Raw genomic sequence first — 12,952 nt, 5'->3', positions numbered from 1 at the left:
TAGTGATGGGAGAGGTACCAGGTCTATCCTGGCGTCAGTGACCTGCTCCAGTAGCTGTCTCCTGCAGTGACTCTCTTGACATTGAGATCTAGCGGAGGAGAGGAACAACTTGTGTTTACAGCCCGGGAGCTACACTGTTCGCCATTGCCATGCGAAGAAATTAATGAAAACTTGCATTGTATTACTGCCTAACAAGGTGATTTCGCCGTCAGTCCCATACTCACTGGAAAGCACCAAACCCGGAACAGACACCACTTATACGGGGAAAAGGCACGTACGCATGCGCGGACGATGCCGGCGTACGATCTTTGGCCCACGCGCAGTCATTGTGACTCACATCGGGCACGTGCATGTAAGTCGGGTCGGCGCTGTCCTTCCGATCGAGTGCGTGTAAATACGTTAAACCGCGGTCACGCGACGCGTTTACGTTACATCTTTGCGCCGCAACTTTTGACGGGTGGCGCAGTCGCATTGAGCTCCTAAGCAGCAAGATGGCGGCTAGAGCCCCAGGTGAGGGAGAACGGGAAGGGGAGAGGGAAACAGTCCGGCTATGCATAAAGTTCCTGGCGCTTTCTACGTGGAGTTGGTGAGAGAAGTGGGCACCTTAGCCTGTCTCTGAGAGGGATGTGTGGGGATCCTCCGGGGACGGGTGGGGGAGGTAAGGTGACTGCGGGGTCCCGACCGTGGTTGGTTAGTGATGGGAGAGGTACCGGGTCTATCATGGCGTCAGTGACCAGCTCCAGTAGCTGTCCCCTGCAGTGACTCTCTTGACATTGAGATCTAGCGGAGGAGAGGAACAACTTGTGTTTACAGCGTTCAAGGTGACCCCAGCGGAAATCGCGACCGGAAGCTGGAGACTCTGCTCCTCACTGCAATTCGGCCGAGCGTATCAATACTGCCTCTTTTGGTGGCTTTTCCTGGATTTTCCTCCTTTTGAGTATTTATTCAACTCTTCCTTGAAAATTACTGTTAAGTTTATTTTCACCATTCCTTCGGGTAGAATATTCCAGATAATTTGGCGGTTGGGATAAATACATTCAGTTGTCAGTAGTAGTACTTAATGTTTTTAAATGTGTTTTTTTTCTCCTTGGCGCTCGTGTAACGTGTTGGGAATATCCCTGCCTCTGAGCCAAGAGACTTGGGTTCAACTGCCACCTGTTCTTCTAAGTCACTGCCCTTTAGTTGCTGAGAGTTTCTCCTTACTGCTTTTTAAAAAAATTGTTCAAAGTATATGGGAGTTGCTGGTTGTGCCAGCATTTATTCCCTAACCCTGGATGCCCTTGGAAGGTGGTGGTGAGCTGCCTTTTTTAAAAAAAAGAGCCACACCTTATTTGTTTTATGCAGACCAATAATGTTGTTAGGGAAGGTGTTCCAGAATTTTGAACCAGTAACACAGACAAGGTAGTGATGTTTTTTCCAAGTCAGGGTGATTAATGTCTTGGAAGGGAACTCCTCACGTGATGCTGTTTCCATACATCTGTTGTCTTTGTCCTTTTTAGCTGGTAGTATTGTGGGTTTTGAAGCTGTTATCTTAAGCCCAATTCAATTTCTGTAGTGCATCTTGCAGATGGTACAAACTGTTACTGTTGGAGAGAGTGAATGGCACCACATCCAAAAACAATCAAGCAAGCTGCTATGCCTTGGAAGGTGTCAAGCTTCTTGTTGACACTAATCCAGTCAAATAGGAAGTGTTCCATCAAGTTCCTGACTTGTGGCTTGGGGAGCCGGCATTGTGCTGTGCAGTTGTTTGACCGGTCTTATAGCCATTGAATGTGGCTAGTTCATTTCAGTTTCTGTTCAGTGGTAACAGCTAGGATGTTGACAGTGGGTGATTCTGTGATAATAATGCCTATGAATGTTAAGAGACAATGATTTAGATTCTCCTTTTTTAGATATGGCCATTGCCTTGCACTTGTCAGCTCAAACCTGGATGTTGTCCATGTCTTGCTGCATTTGGACGTGGACTGCTTCAGTGTTGGACAAGTTGTGAATGATGTTGAACGTCGTGTAATCATCAGAAAACATCCCACTTCTGACCTTTGTGGGCAATGTCATAATAAAGCAACTGAAAATGCTTGAGCCTGGAGCGCTACCCTGAAGAACTCGTGCTGCGATAACTGACCTCCAACAACCATAACTGTTTCTTTTGTGCTAGGTATGACTCCAACCAGCAGACAGTATCCCTGATTCCCATTGCCTCTGGTTTTGCGAAGTCTCTTGACTCTGTGCTTCGTTTCACAGTGCCAGGGACCCCGTTCAATTCCACCCTCTCGTCACTGTGCAAACTGCACACAGACATTCTCCCCATGTCTGTATGGATCTCCTCTTGTTACTCTGGTTTCCTCCCACAGTCCAAAGCTGTGCAATTTAGGGGAATTGGCCATGCTAAATTGCCCATAGCCAACCTACACATCCTTGAATGCTATGGGAAGTGCAGGGTTACCGGGATATAGTGGGGGTATGGGTCTGGGTAGGATATTCTTCAGAGGGTCATTGAGTGTGGACCCATTGGGCTGAATGGCCTGTTTCCACACTTTGGTGATTCAATGATTCATTATTACTGGCATATGTACTGAGATACTATGAAAAATATTTTATGTGCTAATCAGACAAATCATTACTTATATAATTACATTAGGGTAATTGAACAGAATGCAGAATATCATCTTCAGCTACAGAGAAGGTGTAGAGAAAGATCAACTGTAACATGAGAGGCCACACACAGTTAAATGGAGTCTCAATATCAAGGGCAGTCATTTTCACCTTACCTTGGGATTTCAGCTCTCTTGTCCATTTTTGAACTAAGCCTGTTCTGAGATCAGGCACCAAGTGGCCCTTGTGTAACCCAAACCTTTATCAAACCTGTTGGGAGGACAACCTCAATCCCTCATCCTTAGTTATATCTCACTAAAGTCTTCTGCATCCTTTTAAATGCTTTGGCATTTCTTCTAAATTTAGGTTCCAAGAATTATGCGCCTTGCTCCAGATAAAGCCCAAGTAATGTTTGAGTAATGTTTAATGTTCTTTCTTAGTCAGATAAAGTTAAGGATCCTTTAGTGACTTTTTGTAATCTCTTCTATTGAGCTACTGCCTTCAAAGATAGGGGCACGTGCGCCCTGCTCTTCACCTGCACCATACAACCTCTTCACCCCTCACCTCTCGACCAAACCTCTGTCTCAGTTCTCACCCATAAAACTATGCCGCCTAATTGATAACAAATAGAAATTGCTGGAGAAACTCGGTAGGTGTGATAGCACCTGATGAGTCACTGCACCCAAAATGTTCACCCTATTTTCTCTCCAGAGATGCTGCCAGACCTTCTCATTTATTTCAGCAATTTGTTTTTGTTCAGATTTCCATCAATAGCGGTTCTTTGTTTTATTGTGCCACTTAATTTGTATTTCTTCCTTTCTTTCTTCCTAATTTATGGCCATACCTTTTGTGTTTAGTTTATCTGCCATCTGTCTGTCCGTTTCATCAGTCTGTCTTAATGAAGTTTTAGTTCCCTCATTTACTATTTAAATTTCATGTGACTGGCAGACTGAAATTATGCCCTACCAAGCCAAAGATACTAATACTGAGAAGTAGGCTTGCACTTTCAATGCAATACTTTTGTGATACACATACACTATTGTGATGTAAGAAACACAAACCAATATATGAACAGCAAGCTCCCTCAAACAAGAAAATGATAATGCCCAGATAATCTTCCATTACTATTTTTGCTGCTATTCCACCTGGTTTAGTTTCTCTTTCAACTTCCTAAAGTTAATCCTCCTCGTGAGTTCAAAGTGAGAGGAGGAAAGTTTAAGGGAGATATGCGTAGAAAATTCTTTACACAGAGGGTGGTGGGTGCCTGGAACGCGTTGCCAGCGGAGGTGGTAGATGCAGACACGTTAGCGTCTTTTAAGATATATTTGGACAGGTACATGGATGGGCAGGGAGCAAATGGACACAGACTGTTAGAAAATAGATGACAGGTTAGACAGAGGATCTTGATCCGCGCAGGCTTGGAGGGCCGAAGGGCCTGTTCCTGTGCTGTTTGTCTCTTTTCTCTGTTTGTTTGTCTCTTTTCTCTGTTTGTTTGTCTCTTTTCTCTGTTTCCAGTTATAATGAAATAAATAAGAGCAGTTGGAGTACACTATAGGACTATTTGTTTCCTTTTTGCCTTTTACACTGCCTACCTGCAGATAATTGAAATGTCTCCTTATCACTGCTATGTAGTTCTTGCATCTTTCAGTAATTTTTCTGGAAATTTCTTTCTTTTATCATCTTGTACCCTTATTTGATGGCTAGTCATGTGCAACCTGTCCTGTAATAGCTCCTTTTGGTTCTTAATTCTAAACAAATACCGTAGATCCTGTCTTTGATCTTCACCTCTATCAGTCCTATCCATTACTTAATAGTTTATTTGTTCAATACTGTCATCATCTGTCTTTGTTTATCGATTTCTTTCTGAAATACCTTGTAGCTAGGAGTACTGAACTCAATGTCATTGTTTAAGCTAGGTTCCTGTTATTGCCAGTATATTGAGTTCCATGCTAATGGTCCAATCTGACTTTTTTAGTGGTATTATCATTGACTTCTGGCATGGAGTAAGGAGCTGCATCATCCCTCTCCCTTTTCGGATTTCTTCCTGGCTGCCATAAAGTATCCCTGCTTCAAACCTTCTGAAGAAAAGTCACTGGACTTGAGAGAAAACAAAGTTTACATTTTCACAGATACAGCCAAACTAGCTGAGTTTATTCAGCAATTTTTGCTTTTGTTTCAGATTTCCAACATCCAGAGTTCTTTGTCCCTACCTTGGCATTATTACACAATGCGCCTTGTACTTGTAGTGGCAATGTCAGGATTTGAAATAGTGATGCCAACAGCACAGATTCAATTCCTACACCTGCTGATATCCCCAGGTCACCATGAAGGTTTCGCCTTCTCGACTATATCCCTTTCCTGAGAAATAGTGAACCTCGGATTAATGGGCCACCAGTGTAGAAATGGTCCTTTGGTACTATCATGACTATTTTAAACAGTTGTAGCAAGCTCCATCTATCACCATGGTTGTGGAATTACTGCCTCAAAAAATTACCCAGAAATTCCCCCCCCCCCCCCCCCCCCAATTGTGTTTCCAGTGTTTTACTCATCCTCCAGTTCGTAAACTAAGGCAGAGTCATTTCCTAGATTTAGGTAACTTTGCCTCATTCCCCCCTCTATCTTAGAAGCTATAGCCTGTGACTTTTCAATCCAGTGAGAAATATGTAAAGTTTGAATTGACCTCTCCATTCATAATCTGTGTCCCAAAACATTTGCAGCAACAAAAAATGTTCAGATGTCACTGCTGTGAAGTTGGAAGTGAGTTAACACAAACAGAAATGTGCTAATGGTCAGAATCGGGGAAAAAAATACAAAGAACTGTGGATGCTGAAAATTTAAAGACAAACAAAAATTGCTGGAAAAATTCAGCAGAGCTGGTCTGTTTTGTTTCCAGCAACCCCTCTGATACCTGCTGAGTTTTTCCAGCAATACCTGTTTTTGTACCTGATAATCTCTTTACTGGTTAGTTAAGAGATAGTTATTGGCCATAACCATGGCAGAACTCCCATCTCTCTTTTAGAATAGTGCTGTGTTTTTTTAATGCTTGTTTTACACATCAGTCAGGACCCTGGGTTCATGTTACGACCAAGGCGTAGCATTTCCAGCAATGCAGAATGTCAATATTAGCTTAGATTTTGTTCATCAGTCCTTAGATTGGACGGTATCGTTATACTTTCATGCTGAGGACAGATTGCTCCCTACTCAAGATTTTGGGGGTTATGGAGGGTGAATGGGAAAGTGTCCAGGTCAGCCATTAGTTTTTGACTGGTACAGTGAGTTCTGTGTTAGATTGCTGACTTCTGCTTCTAAGTCTTGTGTTTTCATTTATCTTGGGGTGAACCATGGCTAACCTAAATTCACTTTAGATTAAAATGTATGTGCATTTCACTACTGAAATGTTTGCTACAAGTTTGGATTTTGCTTATACAATAAATGTTATTTTGTTGGTATTGCTCAAATTCCAAGAACAAACAGTATTAAAAGACAAAATGTTGGAGGAACACAGTATATCTGGCAGCATCTGTGAAGGAGGAAGAGTTAACATTTCAAGTCTGATATAAGATTGGACTCAAATTAACGCTCTATTTTCCCTTACATGCCAAGCCTGTTAAGTTTCTCCGGAATAAAGTGTGGAGCTGGATGCACACAGCAAGCGAAGCAGTATCTTAGGACTACAAAAGCTGGCTTTTTGTGCCTAGTCCCTTCATCAGAAAAGGGGGATGGGGAGAGGATTGAAATAAATAGGAAGGGGGGGAGGTGGATTGAAGTTGGATAGAGGAGAAGATAGGTGGAGAGGAGACTGACAAGTTAAAGGGGCGGGGTTGGAGCCTGTAGATGAGTATAGGTGGGGAGGGGATAGGTCAGTCCGGGGAGGATGGACTGATCAAGGGGCAGGGATGAGGTTAGGAGATAGGGAATGGAGGTGCGGCTTGAGGTGGGAGGAGGGGATAAGTGAGAAGAACAACAGGTTGGGGAAGTGGGGACGAGCTAGGCTGATTTTTGGGATGCAGTGGGTGGTGGGGGGGGGGACAAAACCAGCCCAGTTCATCCCCACCTCCCTAACCTGTTTTTCCTCCCACCTCAAGCCTCACCTCCATTCCCTACCTCCTAACATCATCCCACCCCCTTGACCTGTCCATCCTCCCTGGACTGACCTATCCCCTCCTTACCTCCCCACCTATACTCACCTCTGCAGGCTCCATCCCCGCCCCTTTAACTTGTCTGTCTCCTCTCCACCTATCTTCTCCTCTATCCACCTTCGATCCGCTCCCCCTCTTATCCTATTTATTTCAGAACCCTCTCCCCATCCCCTTTTTCTGATGAAGGGCCTAGGCCCAAAACATCAGCTTTTGTGCTCCTGAGATGCTGCTTGGCCTGCTGCGTTCATTCAGTTCCACATTTTGTTATCTTGGATTCTCCAGCATCTGCAATTCCCATTGTCTCTAAGTCTCTCCAAAATTTTGTTTTTATTTCCAATATCTGACATCCAGGGCATTTTGCTTTTATTTTGTTTTGAAAGGGAGTTTGGATAGACAATTTTCTTCTGGTCAGTGTTTCTGCGTACATTGCATTTAACTCTAGTATGTCACCTAATTTGAATTTTCTCTTCTGCATGTTTGTAAATCTGTTTGTATCCTTTCCTTTCTCTAGCTAAGGCAACAAGCAGTTTGCTACAAGGCCTACGGAAGTGGTACTATAATGCTGCAGGATTCAACAAATACGGTGCGTTTTAGATTGTATTTTCTTCAATTTCATTCCCATATTTTCTTCAGTTCGCCGTATGGAAGTATCACTGACATAAACTATATTTATTGTTCACCTGAATTGTCCTCTAAAGGTGGTGATGAGCTGAGTTCTTGAGCCAACATAATGAATGTATTTCCACAACACTGTTAATTAGCAAGCTCAGAAAACTTGGCCCATCAATGAAGAAGGAAGACAATGTAAGGCCATGGTGTGACTTGGATGAAAACATGAGATGATATTGTTTCTAATACTTGTTTCCTATTCCTTGCTGGAAGTCTCAAGTTTAGGAGATACTAATGAAGACTCTGTACCTTCTTGGCAGGATCCTCAAAATGGAACACACTGTTTTAAAATGAATTCAAATTCTCAAATTACTACCATAGGGTTTGTTGTTGCACTTATTTGGATTAATTGTCCATCGACGTAGCAATATGCTATAAATCTAAGAGACGTTTCTAACCATCAGTCTCCTCCTCAGCCTCTATCAGTAGCCCCTTGAGAAACCATTTGTCCCCTCTTTCTTTTGCCGACACCATTTGTGGATTATTTGATTTCTAACCCAAAGCACTACCCCCGCTACCCCAAAATAATTAAGTAAAATCCACTTCTTGAGTAGTCTTCTAAATACCGTCCACGTGAATCATAAAATGCAACCTTTAGGCGTAACTTTTCCTGTTCTTGTGGTTTGCTTTCATTTTCCTTCTAGTCTCATAAGTCAGTTCTGCTCCAGTATTTGATGTTTTCTTGTTTTAAAGAATTACCACTCAGGAAGTTAAATTTGCTGAATTACCACAAATAAGAATATCATGTTTGTTTCTAGGACTCGTGCGGGACGACACACTGTACGAAGATGATGATGTGAAAGAGGCTATAAGACGATTACCTGAAAACCTTTACAATGAGCGATTGTTCCGTATAAAGCGAGCTTTGGATTTGAGCCTGAAGCATCAAATCCTGCCAAAAGAGATGTGGACTAAATATGAGGAGGTAATTTTAAGCATTAGTATGGCGTTCTGTAAAAGGGGAAACATTTACTGCAAGAGGATTTTGTTCTGTTTCTCCTCTCACTGCATTATGTTTTTCGCTCTCTCCAGCCATGCTGCAATTTCCTCGACAGTTATCTTCAACCCAAGCACCTGCAGCATGCATGAGCCCTTAGCTTAGAAATGCCCATGAGCAGTCATGGCTGACTTGCTTATCTTGAAATTTCTCTTTCCCTAACCCTTTTGATGAAGGAAGGTCTGGGTTCAAACCAACAGTCATATAAAATGAGCAGCACAGAAAAAGGCCATTTGGCCCACTTCATAAACAGTGGTTCCATCACTTTCCATTTAACCCAATCAGCATATGTTTCTATCCCTACCTAGTTTTTACCGAAAGGCTAGTCACCTTTGATTGCACTTTTGTAGCAATTTTCTATTCTGATCACTTTTGGAAAATGAGATGCTGTCTTCCAGCTTGTGCTGAGCTTCACTCAAGCACTGTAGCAAACCTTAGACAGATCTTGTCCAGAGAACAAGATGTTACATTGAAGTGTCAAGCTCATGGTCTTTTTTTATGGAGAGAATGTTAGTGTTCTGAATTCCAACCCCCACACCCCACACCTTGACTATGGACATGCAGTCCCTTTACATGCCCATCCCCCATGGTCTCCACTTCCTATAAAAACAGTTGAACCGTCCCCACAAACCACCACCCTCCTCTAACTGATTGTGCTTGTCCTCGCTCTCAACAACTTCTGCTTTTGACACCTCTCACTTTTTTCAAGTCAAAGGGATGGCCATGGGTACCTGCATGGGCTCTGTTTATACCTGTTTCCTTATGGGGTATGTGGATCAATCCTTGATCCAGTCTTATGCCGGCCCACACCCACAACTTTCTCCTGTGTATCGGTGACATCATTGGTGCTGCTTCTCTATCTCGTCTGAAAATGTTTATCCATTTTTGCTTGAGTTTCAACCCGCTGTCACCTTCACCTAGTCTATTTCTGACTTCTCTCTTCCTTTGCTTGCCATCTGTTTCCATTTCTGGGGTAGGCTGGTCACCAATGTTCACCATGAACCCCCCCCAACTCCCACAGTTACCTGTCTATGCATCCTTATACCATATTCCCTGTAAAGAATATTCCATTCTCTCTGTTCCTTTGCATCTGTTCTAATGATGTCAACTTTGATTAAGGGGGCCTCCAAAATGTCCACCTTCTTCCTCAACCAAGGATTCCTTAGCACTGTAGTTGAGAGGGCCCTCAGCTGGGACTGACTCATGTCTTGCACCTGTCCTCACCCCTTCTCTTCCCTCCCACAACAGCAATAGGAACTCTCTTGTTCTTGCCTATCATCCTACCAGCATCCACATCCAAGGGATCATTCCACCACCTCCAATGAGATGCTATCACCAGACGTGTTTCCCCTCTGCTCCCTTGTCAGCTTTCCACAAGGTCTGTTCCCTCCAAGACACCCTGGTCCACTCCTTCATTCCCAACACGTCCCTGCATGCCTGTGGCACATTACCCTACAATTGCAGATATTGTAACACCTGCCCATTTAGTTCTTCCTCCTCCCTAAACAAGGCCCCAAGCACACCTTTCAGGTGAAACACAATCCAGTTTATTTTATTTGCTGCTCACCATGTGTTCTCCTCTACATTTGGGGAAATGAATTGCAGACTGGTGACTGCTTTGTAGAGCACCTCCTTCCGTTTGCAAGAAAAGACCCTGTGCCTCCAGCTGCCCAGCACTTCACAGCATTGTGTTCCCTGTCCAGCATGTCTGTTTCATGCTTGCTGCAGTGTTCCAATGAAGCTCAAGCACAAGCTAGAAGAAAAGAACTTCATTTTCTGCTTGGGAACCCTGCAGCCTTCTGGACTTAATGATAATTTCAACAGTTTTAGGACTTGAACACCTTTCTTTGTTTTCCTCCACTCCCGTTCACCAGGGTTTGTTATCACATGGGCTGCTACCACACACTACCCATTGTCAGCCACTAACAGTCCCCATTAGCAGCAATTCATTTCAATTCCCCACACTGACCTTTTAACCAGTCCTTTATCTATCCAACGGGTTTTCTCTCATTTTTGGCCTCTATCTCCACTTACCATTCACATCCACCCCCAACCCATAAAAATCATTCTTTTCCTAGCTACCATCAGTTCTGAAGAAGGATCACTGAATCTGAAACATTTAACGCTGATTTCTGTTCATAGATGCTGCCAGATTTAGAATCATAAAATCCCTACAGTGTGGAAACAGGCTATTCGGCCCTTCGGCTGCACACCAACACTGACAGCATCCCACCTCGACCCACCCCCTACTCTATCCCTGTAGCCTTGCATTTCCCATGGCTAACCCACCCAGCCTGTATATCCCTGGACAATGAGCAATTTAGCATGGCCAGTCCACCTCACCTGCACGTCTTTGGACTGCTGAGATTTTTCAGCAATTTTCTGTTCTTCTTTTCTATTTATAGCACCTACTTTTGGATTTTCCTTCAGTTAAAACATCAGGTTTTTTTATTCTTTTCAAGAAAAGTTTTTAATGTTATTTGTGTAAATAACTATGCTGTTAGATGTGATAGATTTTTTCATTCATGACCTCAACAACTGAAGGCACATCTTTGTTTGTTGCAGGATGTACGCTATCTAGAACCATATCTCAAAGAAGTTATTGCTGAACGAAAGGAAAAAGAAGAATGGAATAAGAAGTGATTTGTTGCCTTAATTTTTGATTCCTCTGTTTCTGTTACTATCTCGACAGCAAATTTAAAGCCCTTGATTTTTTAATTGGCCATTGGCAGCAGCCACGATAATAATTCCCTTCTTGAATAAATAAATTGTGCTGTAAACTATGGAAACACACAATTTGTTTTGTTTTGTACAGAATAATTTAAAAGTCATTTTCTGATTTCTTTTGCCATTGAGTAAAACTATTGTGAATATTTAAAAGAAATAAAATGAAATTTTGCCTTCACGCATTTGACTAAGAAGCAAAATACCTTTCTCAAATCAAACTTTTACTAAGATCAGAAGACAAAGGATCAGAAAGAGGTCATTTGATCCTCAGTCTGCTCTGCCATTCAGTGAGATCATGGTTGATCTGATAATGCTGAACTCCACTTTACTGTCTTCACTACAAGTCTCAATTCCCTTACAGATTAAAAATCTGTCTATATTGTTAATGCAGTAGCCTCAACAGCTGTCTTTTTTTTACTTCTCATCTGGAACTTTTAAACAAAATTCTTTACACATTTCTAAATTATCCCTTTTCAAGGAGCAACTGCTTGATACATAGAGCTTTAGCTAAGAACCCTGCTGAAATTGAAGCTGAAAATCAGTTTTCCAAGATATTAGTGTTGAGTCTAAGCCCCCAAAAATAGTCTATCTGAAAGCTTAATGCATTGCAATATTTACTTGTAAATTTTCCTAATGTAAGCCAAATCCCGTTACTCTCCCGGAAGTCTTTCTGTGTTTTAAAAGAAATCACCATGGCAACAGAAATATTTACAAGTTTGATCGCCAAACAACCCTGATCACACAGCTTATCTGCCACTAATTCAAATTTAAATTCAAATTTAAATTCAAAATCAATAATAATTATGTTAAGATTTTGATTTACATATATTTTCAAACTTGTGCTTAAGACGGTAACAAAATGGGACGGTCTAGATGGAGATCCTCTGCTCCTGTTTTCTTTTCACCCCACTTTTTCCCCTCTTGGTGTTCTCTCTCCTGCATTAGAATGGGCTGAAAGCCCAAGTGGAGCAGGGACGGCGAGCTGGCTAGAGGTTTGCATGAAGTGGTGATGGCCAGTGGGCAGCAGCCCCAAGCTATGTGACGGTAGCTAGCAGACTGGACGTTCAAGCTGAGTGGGTACAGCTGGCAGAGGTCTGAGTGGACAATTGTTGGACTGAGGATTGGTGGGGCGGTAAGCGGCTTAGGAGCCTGGGCAGACTACACATCGAAGCCTCCTGTTCTGATATACTGAAGGACTGATTATCTCTTTAATGTTATTCTGATTTTCTAACTTACATTACTTACAGTTGTTCACAGTATATCTTTATTTCCTTTTCTCCCCCTTTATTTCTGTATTTTCTGTGCCTAGGTACTTTGTACTAAAGGTGGAACCATAGGGTGTGACATTGTAAACTTTTCACTGTACTCCAGTACTTGAGTATATGACAATAAAGGATATTCTAATTCTAGTCTTACATCAAAATATGTAACTTTTTAACCAAACATGAGATTTGGACGTAACTAGTTACACCAGCATATATTGCCCATCCCGAGTTGCCTTTGAGAAGATGTTGATGAACATTTTTGAATTGCTGCAGGCCTACGTGGTAGATGCACAATGCCATTATGTAGGCATTATAGAAGATGGGGCAGCATAGCGACTCAGCGGTTAGCACTGCTGCCTCACATGCCAAGGACCAGGTTCAATTCCAGCCTTAGGTGACTGTCTGTGTGGAGTTTGCACATTCTAGTTACACAACCAGTGTTGGGGAAGAATGAAACGGACATGAATCGGAACTGTGCAGTCATTGTGTAAATCGGTTCTTGAAAACAGGAAAATTAAAGTGAGAATTATAGCTGATGTAACGAGGTGTAGAGCTGGATGAAC

General features: G+C 42.5%; 1 protein-coding gene across 2 annotated transcripts; it reads left to right on the top strand.

Moving 5' to 3' along the window:
- The first annotated feature begins 276 nt into the window (after positions 1 to 276).
- Positions 277 to 12,533, top strand: LOC125451851 (cytochrome b-c1 complex subunit 7). 2 transcript variants are annotated; one of them, XM_048529505.2, is made up of 4 exons: positions 277 to 352; positions 7,243 to 7,314; positions 8,159 to 8,325; positions 10,963 to 12,533. In XM_048529505.2, the coding sequence occupies exons 1-4, from the start codon at positions 292 to 294 to the stop codon at positions 11,038 to 11,040; spliced, it is 378 nt and encodes a 125-aa protein (XP_048385462.1). In that variant the 5' UTR covers positions 277 to 291; the 3' UTR covers positions 11,041 to 12,533. The 2 variants fall into 2 exon arrangements, with proteins under 2 accessions (XP_048385462.1, XP_048385463.1); XM_048529506.2 differs by lacking the exon at positions 277 to 352 and adding an exon at positions 396 to 510.
- The last annotated feature ends 419 nt before the right edge of the window (positions 12,534 to 12,952 follow it).

Source organism: Stegostoma tigrinum, chromosome 5 (genome assembly GCF_030684315.1).
Source record: "Stegostoma tigrinum isolate sSteTig4 chromosome 5, sSteTig4.hap1, whole genome shotgun sequence".
Classification (NCBI taxonomy): domain Eukaryota; kingdom Metazoa; phylum Chordata; class Chondrichthyes; order Orectolobiformes; family Stegostomatidae; genus Stegostoma; species Stegostoma tigrinum.
This window is presented reverse-complemented; position numbering and strand designations above follow the sequence as displayed.